Genomic DNA, 24,174 nt, shown 5'->3' on the forward strand with positions numbered 1-24,174 from the left:
CGTTTGGAACCTTAGGACATCGCTGAGCGTTCGGCCCCGTCGGCCACCGTACAACATTAAAGGCCTACTGAAACCCACTACTACCGTTTATATATCAATGATGAAATCTTAACATTTCAGCACATGCCAATACGGCCAGTTTAGTTTACTAAATTACAATTTTAAATTTCCTAGGGAGTTTCTTGTTTTAAACGTCGCGGAACGATGACGCGTATGATGACGCGTGTTAGTGACGTCTCGGGTTGTAGCGGACATATTAGCCCAGCACCACTTACGGCTAAAAGTCGTCTCTGTTCATCGTATAATTACACAGTAATTTGGACATCTGTGTTGCTGAATCATTTGCAATTTGTTCAATTAATAATGAAGACTATAAAGAAGTATGCTGTTGGTGGAAAGTGGTGGATTGCAGCCGCCTCTAGTACCGAAACACAACCGGTGTTTCTTTGTTTGCTGTGAAGCTTTAACACAGAGCGGTCAAGCGAACATGTTTCTCTACGTCAACTAGCAAGTTTTTGGATGGGAAAATTGTGATATTAAGTCGGCTCTTACCGGAGACTTCAGTGGATTACTGGACCTCCTCCTGTAGCTGTCAAAAAGGCAGCTGTGATCTTGGCTCCTCGGCTTCTCTCAGAGACACTGGCGTTCACCGCACCCCTCCGACTTTCAGGTCTGACTTTATAATCTCACTAAAACACTATTAACACAATAAGCACATAAGGGATTTTCCAGAATTATCTTAGTAAATGTGTCTAATAACATCTGAATCGCTACCACTGCCGCCACCTGGAGCCGTCGCCTTTTTTTTCTTCTCGTGCTTCACTCTAACTTTCCTCATCCACAAATCTTTCATCCTTGCTTAAATTAATGGGGAAATTGTCGCTTTCTCTGTCCGAATAGCTCTTAATGCTGGTGGCTATGATTAATAACAATGTGAGGATGTGAGGAGCTCTACAACCAGTGACGTCACGCGCACATCGTCTGATACTCCCGGTACAGGTAAGGCTTTTTTATTAGCGACCAAAAGTTGCAAACTTTATCATCAATGTTCTCTACTAAATCCTTTCATCAAAAATATGGCAATATCGCGAAATGATCAAGTATGACACATAGAATGGACCTGCTATCCCCGTTTAAATAAGAAAATCTCATTTCAGTAGGCCTTTAACTTGGCAAATAATAAAGGTACTGTTGCATATGTGACTTAATATCATCCATCATAGTTAGCGTGAGCAACTTACTCAAACACTATATTGCACTTTCATCATGTTTATGCAAGACGCTGGTGACTTCCGCGTTAGTTAGCATCACGTGATCATCACCCTCCGTCGGATATAAATAGAGTTGACCAAAAACTACCAACTGTTTTAAGAACTTGACACCAGCCTGGTCGTGCAGCCAATATGTGCACACACACTATTATTGTAAGACTTAATGATGCCTCGAAAGCACAGCAAGTATAAACATTGATATTGCTCTCACGTTAGCTTAGCGACACTAACAAGTTTGACAGTCAGCTGCTGGCTAAGCTAACAGGCTAGCGCTAACTAGCCTCTGGGCAACTAAATCAGCGACTTACCCGTCGTTTACGCCACTGTTTATTTGGACTTGTTTGACTCGGGGCAAGGCGCCGTGTTGGATGCCTACGAGCCAATGTTATTATGTGTACTATAATTTAAGTCGTAAAGTGACAGCACCGAGGCGTAAAGGTACTACTAAATAACTTGGAGGGTTGCTAGCCGTCAGTGGGCTAAAATGGCAGCTCGGGACGCTACCATTACATCGCGTCTGTGGGGGTGGCATACTTCTTCTGCATTTTTTAATTAAATCCAAGATGCATCTTTATTAATTGTTTGTTCCCCCTTTTGCTAATAACGTATAATTTTATCCAGCACGCACGCTTTGAAAAGGTAGCGCTGTCTGAAAAGGTAAAATATACCCTGCGTGGAAGTGAAAAATGGTATGGTCCACATAGAAGTTTTTTTTTTGTTTTTTTTTATAATGCACACAAAAGTCAAGGCACTTTCAACATAACCAACAATCTACACATCAGGTTGAACAAATCACGACATCAGCAAAACATGTCAAGGAAAGAAAACAAAAGCAAATACAGCCATGCGTCCATCCATTTTCTTCCGCTTATCCGAGGTCGGGTCGCGGAGGCTACAGCCTAAGCAGGGAAGCCCAGACTTCCCTCGCCCCAGCTCCTCCCAGGGGATCTCGAGGCGTATACAATGAATTGATTAACGTGGACCCTGACTTAAACAAGTTCAAAAACTTATTTGGGTGTTACAATTTAGTGGTTAATTGTACGGAATTTGTACTGAACAGTGCAATCTACTGATAAAAGTATCAATCAATATATCAAAAAGGCCAGCCGTGAGACATAGTCTTCCCAACGTGTCCTGGGTCTTCCCCGTGGCCTCCTGCTGGTCGGACGTGCCGGAACCACCTCATCTGACTCCTCTCGATGTGGAGGAGCAGCGGCTTTAGTTTGAGCTCCACCCGGATGACTGCCATGAATTGATTAACATGGACCCCGACTTAAACAAGTTGAAAAACTTATTCGGGTGTTACCATTTAGTGGTCAATTGTACTGAATATTTACTGTACTGTGCAATCTACTAATAAACGTTTCAATCAATCAATCAATGACAGAGCTTCTCACCCTATCTCTAAGGGAGAGCCCCGTCACCCGGCGGAAGAAACTCGTTTAATACAGATTTATTAAATATTAGTAAATAATGATAATACCAAAAATGTGAACAGAAAAACAAAAGACAAAACAGACTACCTAAATCACTTTAAATGTTTTTTTTAACAAATATATCAATTGAAGGGATTTTGTACTCTTACTAATCCTCCAAAATTTGATTGATAGTTGTAAACCATTCATTAGAAAATGTAGGCCTTACTTTCATAAATTGACATTTATGTAGAATCATAAAATCGGCATTTATGTAAAATGGTGCACATAGAAGTTTCATGCTAAAATCCATTAATCCATCCATTTTTTCTATACCGCTTATTCCCTAAGGGGTCGCGGGGGGCGCTGGTGCCTTTCTCAGCTACATTCGGGCGGAAGGCGGTGTACACCCTGGACAAGACACCATCTCATCGCAGGGTCATGCTAGATAACATTTTCAATTATTTTCATTAAAATACAAATACGAGTATGAAGGTTAATTTGTGTTTTTATTAGCAAAGCTTGTTGTTACATTGAATGTATCAATCAATCAATCAATGTTTACTTATATAGCCCTAAATCACTAGTGTCTCAAAGGGCTGCACAAACCACAACACAAACCACTACCACATCCTCGGTAGGCCCACATAAGGGCAAGGAAAACTCACACCCAGTGGGACGTCGGTGACAATGATGACTATGAGAACCTTGGAGAGGAGGAAAGCAATGGATGTCGAGCGGGTCTAACATGATACTGTGAAAGTTCAATCCATAATGGATCCAACACAGTCGCGGGAGTCCAGTCCAAAGCGGATCCAACACAGCAGCGAGAGTCCCGTTCACAGCGGAGCCAGCAGGAAACCATCCCAAGCGGAGGCGGATCAGCAGGGCAGAGATGTCCCCAGCCGATACACAGGCAAGCAGTACATGGCCACCGGATCGGACCGGACCCCCTCCACAAGGGAGAGTGGGACATAGGAGAAAAAGAAAAGAAACGGCAGATCAACTGGTCTAAAAAGGGAGTCTATTTAAAGGCTAGAGTATACAAATGAGTTTTAAGGTGAGACTTAAATGCTTCTACTGTGGTGGCATCTCGAACTGTTACCGGGAGGGCATTCCAGAGTACTGGAGCCCGAAATGAAAACGCTCTATAGCCCGCAGACTTTTTTTGGGCTTTGGGAATCACTAATAAGCCGGAGTCCTTTGAACGCAGATTTCTTGCCGGGACATATGGTACAATACAATCGGCAAGATAGGATGGAGCTAGACCGTGTAGTATTTTATACGTAAGTAGTAAAACCTTAAAGTCACATCTTAAGTGCACAGGAAGCCAGTGCAGGTGAGCCAGTACAGGCGTAATGTGATCAAACTTTCTTGTTCTTGTCAAAAGTCTAGCAGCCGCATTTTGTACCAACTGTAATCTTTTAATGCTAGACATTTTGTCATGCTGGAGATGTAGTTTAAGGGGGTAAAGTTAACATTTTAGGTTTGTTATTCAAACCAGAGGAACGCATATTGTCACTAAAATAAGGATCATTGACGACATTTGAACCAGCACGACCAAGTCTTTGAAGGCACCACCGCACAACATTTGACAGCTAAGCTAACAACATCAAGCCTCAGTAATGTTGAATAGAGAAACTGGAAATTGTGATGTATCATGTTGTATACATGCATGTTCGAAATAACGTCAAACTAAACTCAACTCAACTCAATATTTCCTTGGTATCAGATCGATAGCAAAATCAGCAGTATCGCCGATGGAGACATGTCATCCGCCTCCGCCTGCTGCTTCCCGGTGACGTCACGACGGGACGGCGCAGGGAGGGAGATCGTGAACGCATCTCGGAGTCACATGACAGCCACCGCTGTTGGGACTGCTCTGACACACATCTCACAATCATGGTAGGTCTTTCTCTGTCAATGTGACTTTGTCTGAACACACGACGTGCGTCTTTAATGCTGCAAAGATGGCAATGAATGCGATGTTTGTGCTTCCCGGTGATGTGAAAGTGTTTGAGCGCCACTGTGGCCTAACGCTTCCGTCATACAGAAGCTAGCGAGGCTAACAGCTAGTAACCCATTCAGCCATATCTCGACTCAAACCTTTTATTTTGTTGCCTAAGGCATCTTCCATACTGTCTTGTCGTTTTAAAGGCGGCGTCGAACGGGCTAATAGGTTATCTTGAGCCGCCCAGAGGGCGACTCCGAGGCTTGATGTTGTTAGCTTAGCTGTCAAATGTTGTGCGGTGGTGCCTTCAAAGACTTGGTCGTGCTGGTTCAAATGTCGTCAATGATCCTTATTTTAGTGACAATATGCGTTCCTCTGGTTTGAATAACAAACCTAAAATGTTAACTTTACCCCCTTAAACTACATCTCCAGCATGACAACATATCCAATTGTTTAATCATAGCACACTCACTTGAATTCAACATAACCCGCTGAGATAGGCTCCAGCACCCCCAAAAAGGGACAAGCGGTTGAAAATGGATGGATGGATAACCTTTCCAAATAGTTCACTTTTGACTTTAGAAAAAAGCTCTCAGTACGACATAGTCCAATTTTAACTGAACTTTTTTGGACTTTTTGCCTTATCATTCATAATCCTTATTTGAGACCAGAATTAGGGCTGGGCAATATTGGCTTTTATTAATATTATGATATTCTTATGCCATATTGCGATACATATCTCAGTATTTTTCCTTAGCCTTGTATGAACACTTGATGCATATAATAAATAAATAAATAAATATTGATAAATGGGTTGTACTTGTATAGCGCTTTTCTACATTCAAGGTACTCAAAGCGCTTTGACACTACTTCCACATTTACCCATTCACACACACATTCACACACTGATGGAGGGAGCTGCCATGCAAGGCGCCAACCAGCACCCATCAGGAGCAAGGGTGAAGTGTCTTGCTCAGGACACAAAGTACGTGACGAGGTTGGTACTATAGGTGGGGATTGAACCAGGGACCCTCGGGTTGCGCAAGGCCACTCCCCACTGCGCCACGTCCCCCATCATGAATTACCTTTCCAAATAATTCACTTTTGACTCATTTTAGAAAAAGCTCTCAGTACGACATAGTCCAATTTTAACTGAACTTTTTTGGACTTTTTGCCTTATCATTCATAATCCTTATGTGAGACCAGAATTAGGGCTGGGCAATATTGGCTTTTATTAATATTATGATATTCTTATGCCATATTGCGATACATATCTCAGTATTTTTCCTTAGCCTTGAATGAACACTTGATGCATATAATAAATAAATAAATAATGATAAATGGCTTGTACTTGTACAGCGCTTTTCTACATTCAAGGTACTCAAAGCGCTTTGACACTACTTCCACATTTACCCATTCACACACACATTCACACACTGATGGAGGGAGATGCCATGCAAGGCACCAACCAGCACCCATCAGGAGCAAGGGTGAAGTGTCTTGCTCAGGACACAAAGTACGTGACGAGGTTGGTACTATAGGTGGGGATTGAACCAGGGACCCTCGGGTTGCGCAAGGCCACTCCCCACTGCGCCACGTCCCCCATCATGAATTACCTTTCCAAATAATTCACTTTTGACTCATTTTAGAAAAAGCTCTCAGTACGACATAGTCCAATTTTTAACTGAACTTTTTTTGGACTTTTTGCCTTATCATTCATAATCCTTATGTGAGACCAGAATTAGGGCTGGGCAATATTGGCTTTTATTAATATTATGATATTCTTATGCCATATTGCGATACATATCTCATTATTTTTCCTTAGCCTTGATAGAACACTTGATGCATATAATTAATAAATAAATAATAATAAATGTGTTGTACTTGTATAGCGCTTTTCTACCTTCAAGGTACTCAAAGCGCTTTGACACTACTTCCACATTTACCCATTCACACACACATTCACACACTGATGGAGGGAGCTGCCATGCAAGGCGCCAACCAGCACCCATCAGGAGCAAGGGTGAAGTGTCTTGCTCAGGACACAACGGACGTGACGAGGTTGGTACTAGGTGGGATTTGAACCAGGGACCCTCGGGTTGCGCACGGCCACTCTTCCACCGCGCCACGCCGTAGTATGATGATTCTATGTGTCTACATTAAAATTTCTTCTTCATATTGCATTAAAGGCCTTCTGAAACCCACTACTACCGACCACGCAGTCCGATAGTTTATATATCAATGATGAAATAGTAACATTGCAACACATGCCAATACGGCCGGTTTAGTTTACTAAATTACAATTTTAAATTTCCCACGGAGTTTCTTAGCGCAGCACCACTAGCGGCTAAAAGTCGTCTCTTTTCATCGCGCAATTACACAGTATTCTGGACACCTGTGTTGCTGAATCTTTTGCAATTTGTTCAATTAACAATGGAGAAGTCAAAGTAGAAAGATGGAGGTGGGAAGCTTTAGCCTTTAGCCACACAAACACACGGTGTTTCCTTGTTTAAAATTCCCGGAGGTGAAGCTTTACTATGGATCAGAGCGGTCAAGCGAACATGGATCCCGACCACTTGTCAACCGGCAGGTTTCGGTGAGAAAATTGTGGTAAAAAGTCGCCTCTTACCGGAGATCAGCGGAACTTCTGTGGTGCTGCTGCTGCCGTGACTAATTCCCTCAGAGACTGGCGTCAAGACACCCGTGGACACACCCCTCCGACTATCAGGTAGTATAGAATCTCACTAAAACGCTAGCAACACAATAGAAAGATAAGGGATTTCCCAGAATTATCCTAGTAAATGTGTCTAAAAACATCTGAATCGCTCACAATGCAATGGCCTTTTGTTTTTTAACTTTATTTAAAAAAAAAAAAAATTCTAGTCCTTCGCTATCAATATCCTCAGCCACAAATCTTTCATCCTCGCTCAAATTAATGGGGAAATTGTCGTTTTCTCGGTCCAAATAGCTCTTTTTGTTTGAGGCTCCCATTATAAACAATGTGAGGATTTGAGGAGCCCTCACACAGGTGACGTCATCATCTGCGATTTCCGGTAAAGGCAAGGCTTTTTTTTAAATTAGCGACCAAAAGTTGCGAACTTTAAATAAATAAATAAATGGGTTGTACTTGTATAGCGCTTTTCTAGCTTCAAGGTACTCAAAGCGCTTTGACACTACTTCCACATTTACCCATTCACACACACATTCACACACTGATGGAGGGAGCTGCCATGCAAGGCGCCAACCAGTACCCATCAGGAGCAAGGGTGAAGTGTCTTGCTCAGGACACAACGGACGTGACGAGGTTGGTTCTAGGTGGGATTTGAACCAGTGACCCTCGGGTTGCGCACGGCCACTCTCCCACTGCGTTTATCGTCAATGTTCTCTACTAAATCCTTACAGAAAAAATATGGCAATATCGCGAAATGATCAAGTATGACACAGAATGGACCTGCTATCCCCGTTTAAATAAGAAAATCTCATTTCAGTAGGCCTTTAATATATGCTACTTTCATGCAGAGAAGGAAATCACAGCAAAGTCAATTGACCAAAACTGTATTTATTAAACACTCTTCATTCTCTCGCGGGCGACTTTTTTAAATGAAAGAACAAATTAGTAGTGCTGCTAGCTTTTGTAGTTACACTTCTGCTGCATACTTTGCATATTGCTGTTGTCTGCTGAATATCTTCCCGCATGAAGCCAAACCACCGCCAGATGATGGACCTCCTGCTGTTTTTTGGGGACATTAATTGTTCTTCCTCAATTTGTGATCAGTTTCGCACCTTCTCTCTCTTGTAATGTCACTCACTTGCTCCGCTCTGCTTGCGCCACTAGCCTCAGCTAACGTTAGCCATGTTGCTACTTCTGCTCGGCGAGAGCGTATGACGCTACACGCACAAGATTATGTGACGTGTGTAATAAGGCGGGCGTGTTTTACATCTCTGTGAGAAGGAGAGACGAGAAGGAGTGAGAAACGCCTGTTGTGTAATACCCGCAGCTAAAAGCAACTGCGTGATAAGTTAAACTCGAATTTTACGATATAGTCATTTTCTATAATCCGCGATATATCGTTTATATCGATATATCGCCCAGCCTTAACCAGAATGCATGTTTTTCCTTGACTATGTATTCTAACTAGTTAATAAAAGCTAGCAAAAGTCAGCTAACAATGGAGCCAATGGAAGTTGTTGTTTTCCGCCTATAACGCGCTTTAATAAACTTCTAAAAACCCTCCATCAACGTGTTTTATCATGCTGTAAATACAGTGGGTTTGTGTTATTTTTTTTCTTATCTCTCACTTAAAGCGTAAGTGAAGAATGCACTACTACTACCCACCTGATAAGCCCGAAAGAGAAATAGATGATACAGTCAGATCTGCCCACAGATGCTACCTGGTTGTCCTGGATAGTCCCATCCCTCAATGCTTCAGTCACATGCAGGTTTCTCACAGGAATGAGGCACTACCTACCCTAATGTATGCAATGTAGTAACAGGCACATTCACAACAACGTGTAATATTTACGTGTTTAAGCATATGGCAGTGCATTATTTTAACAAACGCATCACAACCTTCGCTATTTCCATCCATCCATCTATCCATTTTCTACCGCTTATTCACTTTTGGATCGCGGGGGGCGTTGGTCCCTATCTCAGCTACAATTGGGCGGAATGCGGGTACACACTGGACAAGTCGCCACCTCATCGCAGGGCCAACACAGATAGACAACATTCACACTCACATTCACACATAAGGGCCAATTTAGTGTTGCCAATCAACCTTCGCTATTTCCTTCAACTAAAACTAAAATAACTACTCATCATGACACACTTCATAAGAGCCAAAGTTGTATACTTTGGGACAAATGATGATCCAGAAACTTATATTTTTGGGCCTGAATATACAGAGGATGAGTTACAGGCTTATTAAGAAGCTGAGTTATAAACAGATCCAGCATGTAGCAGTGTTGCTAAACAATATATACAAACTACAAACCCAATAAAATAATAATTTATTGTAGAATGTCTGTTCTCACTTAGATACCGACTGATGGCATGTTTGTATAATCCCTATTTAGATACAGAAATAATAATCTTTATACAGGTAAAAAAAAAAAAAAAAGGTGGGCATTATCGCCAACTTGGGTTATAAGTTGAATGTCAAAAGTGAACCAAGTTCTCAGTTTATGGCCAGAATAATCTACTGTACAAGTGAGAAGCATGATTTACAATCTATAATTAACTTTTACCAACTCAGACGTGATGCAGTAGCTCACCGGCTCAGTATGTCAATAGCTGCAGTAGCCATAGTTAGCTGTTTGTGATTAATTAATCCGCTACAAGTAGTTATTCGGCGTTAAGGCTTATAATAACTGTACCGCTAATACTTGGTTAATATTCAAGTCACGAGATGTAAATGGAGTGTAGTTGGCGGTTTTTAGATGTTTTTTTTTTTTATAGGGCCTTTAAGGCGGAACAGATGCAACGACTCCTAATTGCTGCATTGTTTACATCTCCCATTTGCTGTATTTTGCGATTTAGAATGCATGAAAAAAATAGTAAAACATATGTGTTCTTGTCTTACATAAGGATTGTGAATGCTAGGCAAAATTTTGAAAAAGTGCAGTTCCCCTTTAACGTGAGTTCACAGTTTGTATGTTTGCTCTGCAACTATGGTTTGTTTATTATTCAAGTGTGAATGTAGTCCAGGACCAACAAGGTCAGACCAAATAGAGGTCTAAGGCCGCCTGAGCGGTGGAACGCCGACTGCACCAAAACAGCAGATATAATAATTTCACCAAATGTGATTGTAACCTGGCGATAGATAGATAGATAGATAGATAGATAGTACTTTATTGATTCCTTCAGGAGAGTTCCCTCAGGAAAATTAAGATTCCAGCAGCAGTGTACAGATTTGAGATATAATTTAAAAAGTAAATAATACACAACAACCAATATAATATAAATACAGTAATACGTTTCTCCTGAATTGGTTCTGCGTAGGGCTGGGCGATACAGCCTTTTATTAATTTCTCTATATTTTTGGGCCATGTCACCATACATGATATACATCGCGATATTTTGCCTTAGCCTTGAATGAACACTTGTTGAATATAATCACAGCAGTATGATGATTCTAGATGTCTACATTAAAACATTCTTGTTCATACTGCATTAATATATGCTCATTTTAAACTTTCATGCAGAGAGGGAAATCCCGACTAAGTCAATTTAGCAAAACTAAATTAATTAAGCAGCGGCACAAACATTCATGTCATTTCAAAACAAAGTGCAAGATTGTCAGAGACATTTTAAAACAAGCTGAGTTTACTTTTGTGCATGATGTCACTAAGATGACATATCAAAACAACACTAAATCATAGTGCACTTTTTGTACAGAACGCCACTACAATAGTTTAAAACAAATAAAGTGCACTTTTGTGCATGATGTCACACAAGTTATTTCAGTAAGTGTCAAAAAAAAATAAGCTGCATAATAGAAAATCAAATAGCAGTGCTGCTACTTGTTGTAGCAAAACTTTTTCCGCATAATTGTTCAACATATTCCCGCTTGAAGCCAAACCACCGCCAGATGATGCATCCTGTGCTATTTTTCTTGGGAATGATTTCTTCCTTCATTTGTTACCATATTGGCACCGTTAGCATCACAGCTGATGTTACCCATGTAGCTACCTCCCTGCTCGGGAAGGGCGTGTGACGTTGCACGTGTGACATATGTAAGAAGGTGCACTTGTTTATGTCTCTGTGAGAAGGAGAGACAACAAAGAGTGGGATACACATTTAGTGTAATGCCCGCAGCTAAAAGCAACTGCGTGACAACGTATACTCGAATATCACGATATAGTCATTTTCTATATCGCACAGAGACAAACCCGCGATATATCGAGTATATCGATATATCACCCTAGATCCGCGCTCGAGTTTGTAGCTCAGAACATTTGTATCTCAATTCAGAGCCACTCTTTGAAAATAATTGAAATCAGTTTGTTCTGTGCTTGCCCCCCCCCCCCCCCCCCCCAAACAGCAGAATTTTAACATGCCTTGGAAAAAGAAAAGCAAACTTTTCGATATTAAATACTGTAAAAAAAAATAACAAAATAAAATTTGCTTTAAATAACTACAGTTGATTTACGAAATAACAATGTATAGCAGTCCTCCTCACTGCGCCCAGACTGCTGCGTCATGGTGCGGGGAGAGCTCGCACAAGAAGTGCCGCTCTGTCCACTGGTCTTTTAAACTTGAGAGAGCGGGCATTGGCAGTATGTCCTCCAAGCAGCTTCTCCATATTCTCATGGATAAATGTCCGCTGTTTTTGCTGGCCCAAAAGTTAGATCCTGCTTCACTCTGGTGCTCAGTCTGCCGACTCGCATTGCTACACTCAAACAACCTCGCCAATTAGGCCAGACAGTCAGTCATGACTCATGATGATATTGATTATTTCTTTGATTTTGATATGCATACAGTGAAACCCCAATTTACGCGCTTAATAAGTTTTTGAACAGTGTTCGTAAACCAAAAAGTTCGTATGGTGTCGTAAATTTCTCCATAAGAAACAATGTACAGTAAAGGCCAAAAGTTTGGACACACCTTTTCATTTCAATGCGGTTTCTTTATTTTCATGACTATTCACATTGTAGATTGTCACTGAAGGTATCAAAACTATGACATCTGTGAAGTGAAAACCATTTCAGGTGGCTACCTCTTGAAGCTCATGGAGAGAATGCCAAGAGTGTGCATAACAGTAATAAGAGCAAAGGGTAGCTATTTTGAATAAACTAGAATATAAATTGTGTTTTCAGTCATTTCACCTTTTTTATTAAGTACATAACTCTACATGTGTTCATTCATAGTTTGGTGTTTTCAGTGACAATTTACAATGTAAATAGTCATTAAAATAAAGAAAACCCATTGAATGAGAAGGTGTGTCCAAACTTCTGGCCTGTACTGTATATATGATTAATGGGTTCCAGCCTTGACAAAAGTCCATATTTTAGTGAAGGGTTGTACACTTTGAACACAATATAAAGTGCTATATAATACTCTATATCAAACATAACAAGGAGGTGATGGATCAACTTTCTTTTTGTTTTCATTCCCCAACAAACACAGAAGTAACAACCATACTGCTACAATAATAAGTTTTTTAAAAAGTATAATCCACTGACATTAACATCGGCAAAGGAGGAACTGACGAAAAAGGAGCAGACAGAGGGAGAGAAGGGAAAGATCAGGGCGGAGGGGTCGTGGGTTTGTGTGCCTTGGAAGAGGCGCCTCTGAACAAGAAGTAGCTCTTCTCCTCTGCGGTGAAATAAAGTCTGGTTTGGCATATTTTTCTTGAAATGTCCAATCTCATCACATTCAAAAAACTGCTGTAGTAGAAAGTAGGGCTGGGCGATATGACTGAAAACCGCATCATGATGTAATTGTTTAGTTTCGGTCATAATCGATAATTATTGATATTTTTTATGACCTATGGAAAATAAACACCAGGAGAAAAATATAGTGTTAACATTGTTTTTTCCCCAAATGTAACCTTCCTCTGATTATAATCCCCTCAGCTATCAAGGCAGAAAACAAATGAAATATCACTACAAGCATGAAAAACAATCAGTCAATGTAAACGACATTCTAAAATCACAATAAACACTTAACAATAACCTCTTCAAGTTGTTGAAATAAGGAATATGTAAGAAATGCCTAACAAAGTGTAACAAAATAGTGTAAAGTGTTAAAATGTAAACATAGAGAAACCTGAGAACTATTTTTTGCAGGTTTACTGTCAGTAAGTTACGGGGTCCGTGTGACATTTTAATTTGATCTGTTATTATAAAGTATGGAATATAATATATGTTATGGAGTATTTTTTATTTAAATGCTATTGGACCAAATTATTATTAAGCACATTTTTTATATTGTAATTATTTTAGTTCTACAGTCTTGCACTTTAGGTCCTACCTGTCATTTCCGTACATCTAAATAGGGAACGGATATAGATTGGGGGACTAAGGTGCATTTGAAAAAAATCTAAAAATCTGTCACACTGTCGAGGTGACGTTTCCTGTTTTATCAACCATTTCTTTTGCTCTTTGCAGCACTCACTTTTAATTTTAGATATTTTTTTTATTGATTACCTGTCTATCGGGATATATATATTGATATAGTTTTAACGGCCCAGCCCGAGTACAAAGCCTGCTTCGTCGATTCTACCATACTTGTGAGCGCCATTATTATATACCTCACAAATAATTTATATATTTTTTAACTGCACAGAGATTCCCTCTTTCTTTCCACGCTAGGCTGTTGTCTTTTTGAAACAAAACTTGTCAAAAAGCTAAAAAAAAACAAGAAAAGACAAAATCTGAAACACTGCAAATTGACTAGTAGTGTACTTCGCAGCAAGTGATGTGGAGATCTTCGCCTCCCCAAAAAAAGCAGCACCTTGATTTTTGCCTGCTGCCGGGACACAATGAATGAATAAATGAAGCGTTCGTACTCGCGCATTTTTGGCTCAATTTAAAAGTTTGCAAATCGAAAAGTTAGCAACTTGAGAAGTTTATAAATCAAGGTCCCACTGATTATGTGACAACCAACCCCAAAGAGAATGTGACGTCCTGGAGAATAGGAATGCCTTAGAAAAATAAACAATTCGCTTCTGAAGAGTATGATTTGACTATCAACCTTGCAGTCAAACTGGTGTAGGGACATTGAGCCCCACTCCTACTTCCGTAGCAGGGAGGCGAGTTGAGTATTCAAGACCCCCAATTAAGTGTGTTGGTGGGATGTTCTAAAATGGGAACATAGGGCATGTCGGTACACCAACCCGGAGCCCCTAATTGCACACATAGCGAGCGTTTAAAAATAAAAAAGTGAAGCAGTGTTAATCGTATAAAATGTTAACTTTGCTAGCAAGTGAGAACATGACAATTGGTGACGCTGTAGTGTTACTTCTTTTAAATATGAGTCATGTAACTTCCTGTGTTTTATTGTTCTTCCTAAAAGTGTGTATTTTAACACTCGTGATGATTGCAGCCGACCACACAGCAGTCTCCCCAGGATGAGCAGGAGAAGCTTCTGGACGAAGCTGTGCAGGCCGTCAAGGTCCAGTCGTTCCAGATGAAGCGATGCCTGGTAGGGCGGCTTCCTATGAATGTTTGTTCTGGATATCATCATCGTCTGATGTATCGCAATGCTCGGTCATATGATTCCGCCCCCTTCTAACAGTGGGGGATGGGAAGTGTGTAATTGTTAGTTGGGTTGAGCTCGAGTCTTGTGTGACCACCAGGACAAGAACAAGCTGATGGATGCGCTGAAACACGCCTCCAACATGCTGGGGGAGCTGAGGACGTCCATGCTGTCTCCAAAAAGCTACTATGAGCTCTGTATCCTCCAAGTAGCAGACGTTTAGAAATATTCCAAATTAGACACTTTCCCTGAGGAGTAACAGGAGTTTGTGGGACGTTTGTACACCGTATCATATAAACTTTGTTTTTTGTACTTCCCACCTTTCGGTTTTTGACAAACATTTTCATCAAAATTATGCTGCAGCTTTCGTACCACCAAGCAGTCCATGTGATAAACTAGTCCGTCATATCATTCCGTGGAATCGAGTGCCCTGAAAAGAATCCCTAGCAATGGTGATTCCTCTGTTTTGTTTTATTTGCATTTTCAGTTTTTGTTTTAGTGCGACTGCAACATAAGAGCCAAAGAAAATTGAATGTGTCAGCATATTGATAAAGAAAGTGAGAAAAAGTATTGAATTCAAGAAAGGTCTTTAGCAAAGTATGACTGTGACATATGTGCAACGGGTCTCCCGATACAACTTTTTTCCCTTCTGATACTGATATCGTCGTCCCGATTATTGGCTGGTACTGGTATTGATCCAATATAATATCAGCAGGAATTATACAAACTTGTATTATTTCATTGTATGGAATGTTAGAAAAGGTTTCATCAAGTGAAATGACTCAAACGGAGAACAACGGGAAGGGATTGCTGGGTGGGCTTATTAATATCAGGAGTTTGTTACCCAAACTTGATCAAATACATAATCTACTAACCGACTCAAACCGGGATTTGTTTTATATATCTCTGAAAGATGGCTGCATCAAAACATTTCAGCAGACTTTTTAAAAATAACAGGATACAATTGCTACAGGTGCGAGAGAAAACAAGGGAGAGGTGGTGGTGTCCTAATATACATTAGAGAGCAGTTCAAACGTGAAGTGGTTAATATTAATGTGAACTTGGAATGTTTTGGTCTGCAAGTTCTTCTGTCTCCTAACATGAAATTTAATATTACCGGTATTGTTTTTTACAAAGTTTTCCATGATGAATTTTAAAAAGGTCTTTAAAATATGGATGATTGAAATGAATGTACCATGGGAGATTGGAATATAAACTAGCAGGAAAAAAAGTAGCAAAAGTAAACTTAAATCTATTGTGGAAACATTTAAATATAAACAACTAAATAGGATAACCCACCAGAATTAAAACAATATTGAAACTCTAATCGATCGGATGTTTACAAATAGGCCGGAAAGAACAACAAAAACATTACCGGGCTCTGAAACCATGACGTAATTCTAATTGTTAGATAATTTACTAATAAAAACATTTTTCTATTATAAAATAACAGACGCAAAAGACAAAACTAAAGGAGTACCTAAATCACACTTACCTGATTTTGAACAAGAAGTAAATCAGATAAATTGGAACATTGTTACAAAAGAGTCTTAACATAAATATTGGCGCAAATACATTTTTAACCACGTTTAATGAGGTAATTAAAAAGTACACATAGACCTGGATGAAGAGAGACAAACTGCTCTCTCTCATGGTTCAACAATGGCATATGGCAAACAATGAAAAAATTTAATAAGGCACCTAAAAAATCCTTAAAAACAACAAATGCAATTGATCATTTGGCCTATACTGGCCTCAGAAATCAAGTTATTAGTCAGCTACAAAGAAGCAAAACTAATTATCTTACTAAAAACATTTAAGAGGCAAAAGGGAGTAGCTCTAAGTTAAGTTAAAAGTTAAAGTACCAATGATTGCCACACACACACTTTAAGTGTGGTGAAATTTGTCCTCTGCAATTGACCCATCCCCCTAATCACCCCCTAAGAAGTGAGGGGAGCAGTGGGCAGCAGCGGTGCTGCGCCCGGGAATCATTTATGGTCATCTAACCCCCAATTCCAACCCTTGATGCTGAGTGCAAAGCAGGGAGGCAATGGGTCCCATTTTTTTATAGTCTTCGGTATGACTCGGCCGGGGTTTGAACTCACAACCTACCGATCTCAGGCCGGACACTCTAACCACTAGGCCACTGAATAGGTAAACTCTTTTAAAAGTACAAGAAGGCATAAATAATGACAATGAGTCAATGGCAAATGCTCAGAACTGTTTTTTTTAATTGATTCAGTGCAAGACATACGCCGAATAAAAATACGGAAATTTTTCGTTTTGCATGAAGGAGGTGTCCAATGACAAAGTGAATAAAATTATATCAAACATGCGCAACTCGATGTCAAAAGACGTCCATGACTTTAGTACAGCTCTGCTTAAAGAACACCAAGATATTCTGTTAGAGCCTATCACACACCTATAATATATTTCTATTCAATTTAATACATTTCCAAGGTGCTTTTTATCGCTACAACAGTAAAAGCAGTGCATCTGGTTTTTCCAATGTTCAATATCAATGTTTGGTATGAAAAGCACTAACTCATTTATTATTAATGACTTGGAATGGACGTGAGCTTTTTTTAAGTTGAAGTGGAATGATGATTGGTAATGTTTTGACAACACCTTGTGGCTACTATAATTGAGTTAGCCTCATTATGTAGTAAGTTTAATGATGTGGACACGTTTGTTACTGGATACTTTCTAATTTAATTCTGCTTTGGAGACTTTGTATCTAAGTACGGTATTATGCAACTATAATTACTTAATACTTGTTGATATTGAAAAATGTGCTGGTTTAGAATAAAATGTTGTTCCGTTATGGGCACTTATTATGTATGTCTAGCTTGTATGCTATGGTGCGCTTAGCTGTTGTATAGCTGCCAGCTCCTTGTACCCTTTTGCCTAGCATGATTACCTTTTGTAAATGACTTGACTAAAATAGAAGAGAAGACTAACCTTCTGTTGCTTATTTGAGGACATTTAAATTTTAACTGGCTGTCCAGCTGTGCACAAGTACCGTATTTTTCGGAGTATAAGTTGCTCCGGAGTATAAGCTGCACCTGCCGAAAATGCATAATAAAGAAAAACATATATAAGTTGCACTGGAATATAGGTCGCATTTTTGGGGGAAATTTATTTGATAAAACCCAACACCAAGAATAGACATTTGAAAGGTAATTTAAAATAAATTTAAAAAAGTGAACAACAGGCTGAATAAGTGTACGTTATATGACGCATAAATAACCAACTGAGAACTTGCCTGGTATGTTGACGTAACATATTATGGTAAGAGTCATTTAAATAACTATAACATATAGACAATACTATGAGTTTACCAAACAATCTGTCACCCCTAAACGCTAAATCCGATAAAATCTTATTCGTCTAGTCTCTTACGTGAATGAGCTAAATAATATTTGATATTTTACGGTAATGTGTTAATAGTATCACACATAAGCTATGAAAAAAACTGTGACTTATAGTCCGAAAAATACGGTTAACATGCTGCAGGACTGTTTACGATAGACTCTATCAAAGTGCATATAATCTTGGAGATTTTAGATTCATGCCCATAATATCCAATACTTGTTTTGTTTTGCTGATATCGGTTCGATATCTATATTGGATCGGCACACCCCTTGATCGCAGTCTTCAATAATGGTAAGACAGATGTTAAATGTTAAAATATCCATGTAATTTGCATTGTTTCCTGCATATAAAATTGTATATTCTCTATTTAATGTGTTAAGTGAACATAATTTATGGTGTCTGAAACTAATTTATTCGATTATAACATTATTTCTTATGGGGAAAACGCTTCGTTGGTTGTACGATTGGGTCTTTGTTGCGCCTTTTGGAATAGATTAGTAGATACAGAACTACTTTACTAACATGAGTCAAATGCATAAATGTGTCGTGAACACAACTTGCCAAGGGTGGTTGGATGGAGATGCACGCAAGTCTTATGAGCTATTATTGTTCTGCATGTGATCTGATCTAGTCCCTAACAGTCTTGTGAGATATGGCCATCTCTGATGAACTCCACTACCTAGAGGTCTACCTCACAGACGAGTTTGCAAAAGGACGCAAGGTGGCGGATCTGTATGAGCTGGTCCAGTACGCAGGCAACATCATCCCCAGGCTGTGAGTATTTCTAGCAACAATCATTCCTCATCTTTACTGTATTTCCAAAGAACAGAACTCCAGGTTTTAGTCTTGTTTTGGAATTTTGGCAGGGTGAACAGACTGATTGTGAACAGGAATGTTTTGGTTAAACACTGGGTAAAGCAATAATACAGCATCAATCACAAAATAACGCCATTTGGAGAGTAACCTAAGACCAAAAGACAAATACAATATAAATTAAAGCTGCAAGCAGCGATGGACGGGACCGACTTTTGCTGGTGTTTCCTGACTTTACCCAATCAACATATCTATACCTGCACATTACCTACCTTTCCTGCATCCTGGGGTCACACTGGTGCTTCTTTCTTTCACCCATACATGCTGGTGCTTCCTGCCATCACCCAGACAACATATCTTTACCTGCACATTACCTACCTTCTCTGCATTGTGTGGTCACACTGGTGCTTCCTGCTTTTAAGTGGCCATCTTGAGACGGCAGCAGCGCAGCGGCAGCAGCGCAGCAGCATCAGCGTAGCGGTTCTTTGAAAGCTTGTAAAATCAAAACCGGAGCAGTTGGAAAAACTCTTTGCACAACTTCTAATCAGAAGGGTTCAATCTCTTTTCTGTGCGAGTTTGAAGCCGACACCACAAACGCGCTCAGAGGAGATAATGTTTGAAAAAAGGTAATGGGTTTTTACTAAACTTCTGTTTTGAAGGGGTAATTGCCAACTTCCTGTTGGTTTTTGCTGAAGGATGTCAATTAATGAAATGTAGGTCTAAGTGAGACCTACATAGAAGTTGTTGTTTCATGTCTCTACGACATTCCTACCGGAAGTTATAAGCAGTTTTGTCTGTGTTTTCTTCCCAAGAGCAGTTTTGTCTGTGTTTTATTCCTAGGGGCGCTAGAGCGCAATTTTAAGTTTTGGGGTTTGCTTTTTTTTTATCAGATCGCAATTTTCACCAGTCCTGCTGTGTGTGTCCAGTTTGGTGAGTTTTGAAGCATTTTAAGGGGGTCAAATTACAGCTCAAAGAGGCAAAAATGAATTTTTCTAGGAAACTTTTGTTTTGAAGTGGTGTTTGCCAACTTCCTGTTGATTTTTGCTGAAGGATGTCATTTTATGAAATGTAGGTCTAAGTCAGACCTACATAGAAGTTTTTTGTTTCATGTATCTACGACATTCCTAACGGAAGTTACAAGCAGTTTTTGTCTGTGTTTTTTCCTAGGAGGCGCTTGAGCGCAATTTTGAGTTTTGGGGTTTGTTTTTTTTAATTAGATGGCTATTTTCGCCAGTCCTGATGTGTGTGTAAAATTTGGTGAGTTTTGAAGCATGATAAGGAGCTCAAATTACTGCTCAAAGAGGCGGCGGTATAATAATAAAACCTTAGAAATATAATAGGGTCCTCTGTCCCAAAGGGACATTCGGTCCCTAATTAGGAATTGTCAGCATTACATGTGTCCTTGGCCCATGTTCTTGCGATATGTCAAGGGTAGGGTGTAAGAAAAACCAAGCTGAGCTATCTCTGCAGGGCCCAAGGACTTTAGCAGGGGACAATATATGTCTCTTACCTTTGGAAGCACTTAAGACTAAAATTGTTTTTGGACAAGAGATTACTAAAATACTGGATTTGCCACAACATTCTCAAATCATGTTTTCTGTCTTTTTAGCTATCTGCTCATCACAGTAGGAGTGGTGTACGTGCGTTCCTTCCCGCAGTCTCGGAAGGACATCCTTAAGGACCTGGTGGAGATGTGCCGTGGGGTACAGCACCCACTCAGGGGCCTCTTTCTGAGAAACTACCTACTACAGTGCACCCGCAACATCCTGCCAGATGACGGCGAGCAGGCCGAGTTAGTGTTGTTTTTTTTTTCTTCCACTTTCAAGTTCTAATTTTAGAAACCATCCCTGTGGCTACTCAAATTCGAAGTGTGTGAAGCGGAACCTCCCGAGGTCGTAACTATTACGAATCCCATCATCTTTCGCTCCACAGAGAAGGAGAGGAGATGACGGGCGACATTAACGACTCTGTGGACTTTGTCCTGCTCAATTTTGCTGAGATGAACAAGTTGTGGGTGCGAATGCAGCATCAGGGTCACAGCCGGGATCGGGAGAAGAGGGAAAAGGAGCGTCAGGAGCTGAGGATCCTGGTGGGCACCAACCTGGTCCGGCTGAGCCAGCTGGAGGGCGTCAACGTGGACAAGTACAAACAGGTGAACGAGTTTATTCACAAGATGCTTAGCATCTTCGTGCTCAAATATAACCGTCAAGACGAGGGTTGGGCATTGTATGGATTTGAACATTACTGGTTCCCAATAAATCCGATTCTTTTTAGAGGCAGAGTCAAAAATGTACAATTAATATCTTACGGGGGTTTTTTCAAGCACTATATCAATATCAATCCTTGAATATGAATGTTATGCAGATTCTTTCACAGAAGTACATTTTCACAAGAGTTGCACTTCATTTTTGAAAACCTCATAAAAAACATTTACACATGTTCTATGGTTTGTTAAAGATATGGATGGTTTGATCAGAATTTTATGCTGCCATATCCTATACTGACCATCCATGAGTGGAATCTGCAGATACGATCACATGTATTAAATGTAATTTTAAAAATTTTAGAGGGACAAGTGTAAAAAAAGGATGGATCGATCGATATATATATTTTGAGTGCTCATAATCGTGTAACAATACAAATAATTTTCCTTTCCTTACATACATTTGTTTTGAGAAAAGCAAAGTCAATGCTACGCAAAAATACACTGGAAAAACTCAAAATCCCATCAAATATATATTTCTAATTTCTCGTCAAAATATCAGCATCTTTTATCTGGCCCGCGTGACATCATGAGTTCAATAAAGCATCGCACCGAGGAGTGCTTTCAAATGAATCTTAAATATCAGTTGGTCTCTGAATGCCACACATTTTCTGCGATCTTGTGGACAATGTGATTAAGTAAGATCAATGACAATTGAAAGTACTTTGAAATAATTGCTCAGCATTTACTCATATGACATAATCCAAACAACCTTCCCTAGTCATGGTGAAAACAAATGCAACTAACAAAGGTCAACACTCACACACGACACAAGTTGCTCACTGAACATTGTGGATATTATAAAAAATGTCCAAACGCCGTAAAAATGATTCGAAATTACACCCTTTTAAACCCATTTGACTACATGATGGGAAAATGTAAAACATCTTGGTGCATTTTAACGGCTTGATATTTCTGATTGATTATCAAGAAGGAAAGAAAGCGAACAAGGTAGGAGTCAAACCTTCACATACTCTTAATATCCAATTACATTAATTATATATCCATTATATTAATTGTTTACCCATCATATCAATCAAACAGTCAATCAAAGTTTATTAGTATTGTCTTTAATCACAAGTGCCTCAAAGGGCTGGCCAGGCCACAAAGACATCCTTGTCGGCCCCCAAGTCAAAAAGTTTGGGCTCCCTGTTCTAAACATACTTCGTACAAGTCACAATCCCATGAATAATATTTTTTTAGTGTGACATAAGAACTTGTTTCTAGACAATAGATCCGTTGAGGAAAAAAAAATATATACTTTTAAAGATCACAAGTTTGTTATGACACAAAACTTCCCAATACTTGTAAGTATAGCCGATACGATAATTGCCAATTTCCTATTTTAAGAAATCTTACAGAGATAATTTAGACTTTTACCATTTTAAGATTTTGTGAGATGGTGTTTTTTTCCAGTGTACGATCTATTGCTCATAGGGCTGGGCGATAAAACAATATCAGTATATACCACAATAGAAATGTAATTAATATCCATAAAACATGTGTTCGATAAAACGGTCAATCATTTTTTTTCTTCGTCTTCACGGAAAACAGGAAGATGCGAAGCAGGATTGGTTGCATGAACAAAAGTACTCGCTCTCTGGTAATTGAACAGCGCAGGAAGTGATCACTGATCAGTAGGAGTGACACACTAACAGCCAATCATGCAAAAGTATCAACTATCAAGTTTGATTGTGCTGTCTTGTCTTGTGGTTGATTCTTTGCATGGAGTGAGAGGAGAAAGTCAATCACTCAATCAATGTTTATTTATATGGCCCTAAATCAGTGTTGCAGAAAGTGGAAAAAAATGTGGGTAAAACAGGAAAAGTCACCTCGACAGTACGGCATTTTTAAAAATGGACCATAAATTATGCAAGGCGCCGACCCGTAATGCCACACCGGCTCAACCTTTAGCTTCCTGGCACTAAACCTGCAGAAAGAACTTCTTCTCAGGTTTCTCTATGTTTACATTTTCACACTTTGCACTATTTTGTCACTCACTTCATTAAGCATTTCTTGCACATTTTTGCACCTTCATTTTGAGAAGTTACTGTTAAATGGGACCTGCTCTATTTTTGAAATAATTCATATCATTCACTATCCTTATGTAAGACGAGCACATATGTTTTATTTTTTTTATGCATTTTAACTATTGAAAAAATGCAAGGAAAAGTCAGCTAACAATGGTGCCCATGGGAGTCGCTCTATTCTGCCTATAAAGCGCTTAAAAAAACATCCAAACACTTGAATGTTTTATATGTATTTGCTGTAAGTATGTAATGTAGTAACAGACACATTCATGATAACATCAATCAATCATCAATCAAAGTTTATTTATATAGCCCTAAATCACAAGTGTCTCAAAGGGCTGCACAAGCCACAACGACATCCTCGGCGCAACATGTAATATTTACGTATTTTGCTCATTTTATTTACATTTATTTACGAGTTAGAATGCAATTTAAAAAAAATTGTGTTTACATAGTTTGTTTTCCTTGCTTGTGTTGACATTTCCTTTCTGCCTTGACAGCTGAGGGATTATAAAAATATGATGGTTAGATTTTGAATAAAAATGTTTAAATTTGATATATTATTCTCCTGGTCCTTATTTTCAATAGCTCATAAAAAATATTAATTATCAATGTAGACCGATATAAAACACTTACATTGTGATATTGATTTCAGCCAAATTGCCCAGTCCTGATTACTCAGTTAAATCCCTGTTTTTTTTCTTCTAAATTTGTAAAAATTGCTAAAAAAAACTACAGAAAAAAAGATTTTGGGAAAATCAAAACATGAATCTAATCCCTCTAGTGTCGATCGTATAGTGATAATACCTTTGGTATCCTCACTACCGTTTTATGAATTGATCCATTCGCTATTCG

The 24,174-nt window shown here is 39.4% G+C and overlaps 1 protein-coding gene across 1 annotated transcript in view; it reads left to right on the top strand.

Annotated features, from left to right (window-relative positions):
- The first annotated feature begins 4,428 nt into the window (after positions 1–4,428).
- The window catches only part of vps35 (VPS35 retromer complex component), a 37,587-nt gene continuing 17,841 nt past the window's right edge, over positions 4,429–24,174 (top strand). The window contains exons 1-6 of the mRNA XM_061893278.1: positions 4,429–4,591; positions 14,686–14,784; positions 14,939–15,035; positions 18,864–18,987; positions 20,636–20,818; positions 20,959–21,178. Coding sequence (XP_061749262.1) covers positions 4,589–4,591; positions 14,686–14,784; positions 14,939–15,035; positions 18,864–18,987; positions 20,636–20,818; positions 20,959–21,178 — 726 coding nt within the window. The 5' untranslated portion in view covers positions 4,429–4,588. The remainder of the gene's footprint in view (positions 4,592–14,685; positions 14,785–14,938; positions 15,036–18,863; positions 18,988–20,635; positions 20,819–20,958; positions 21,179–24,174) is intronic.

The sequence above is a fragment of the Nerophis ophidion genome, linkage group LG02 (assembly GCF_033978795.1).
Source record: "Nerophis ophidion isolate RoL-2023_Sa linkage group LG02, RoL_Noph_v1.0, whole genome shotgun sequence".
NCBI lineage: Eukaryota > Metazoa > Chordata > Actinopteri > Syngnathiformes > Syngnathidae > Nerophis > Nerophis ophidion.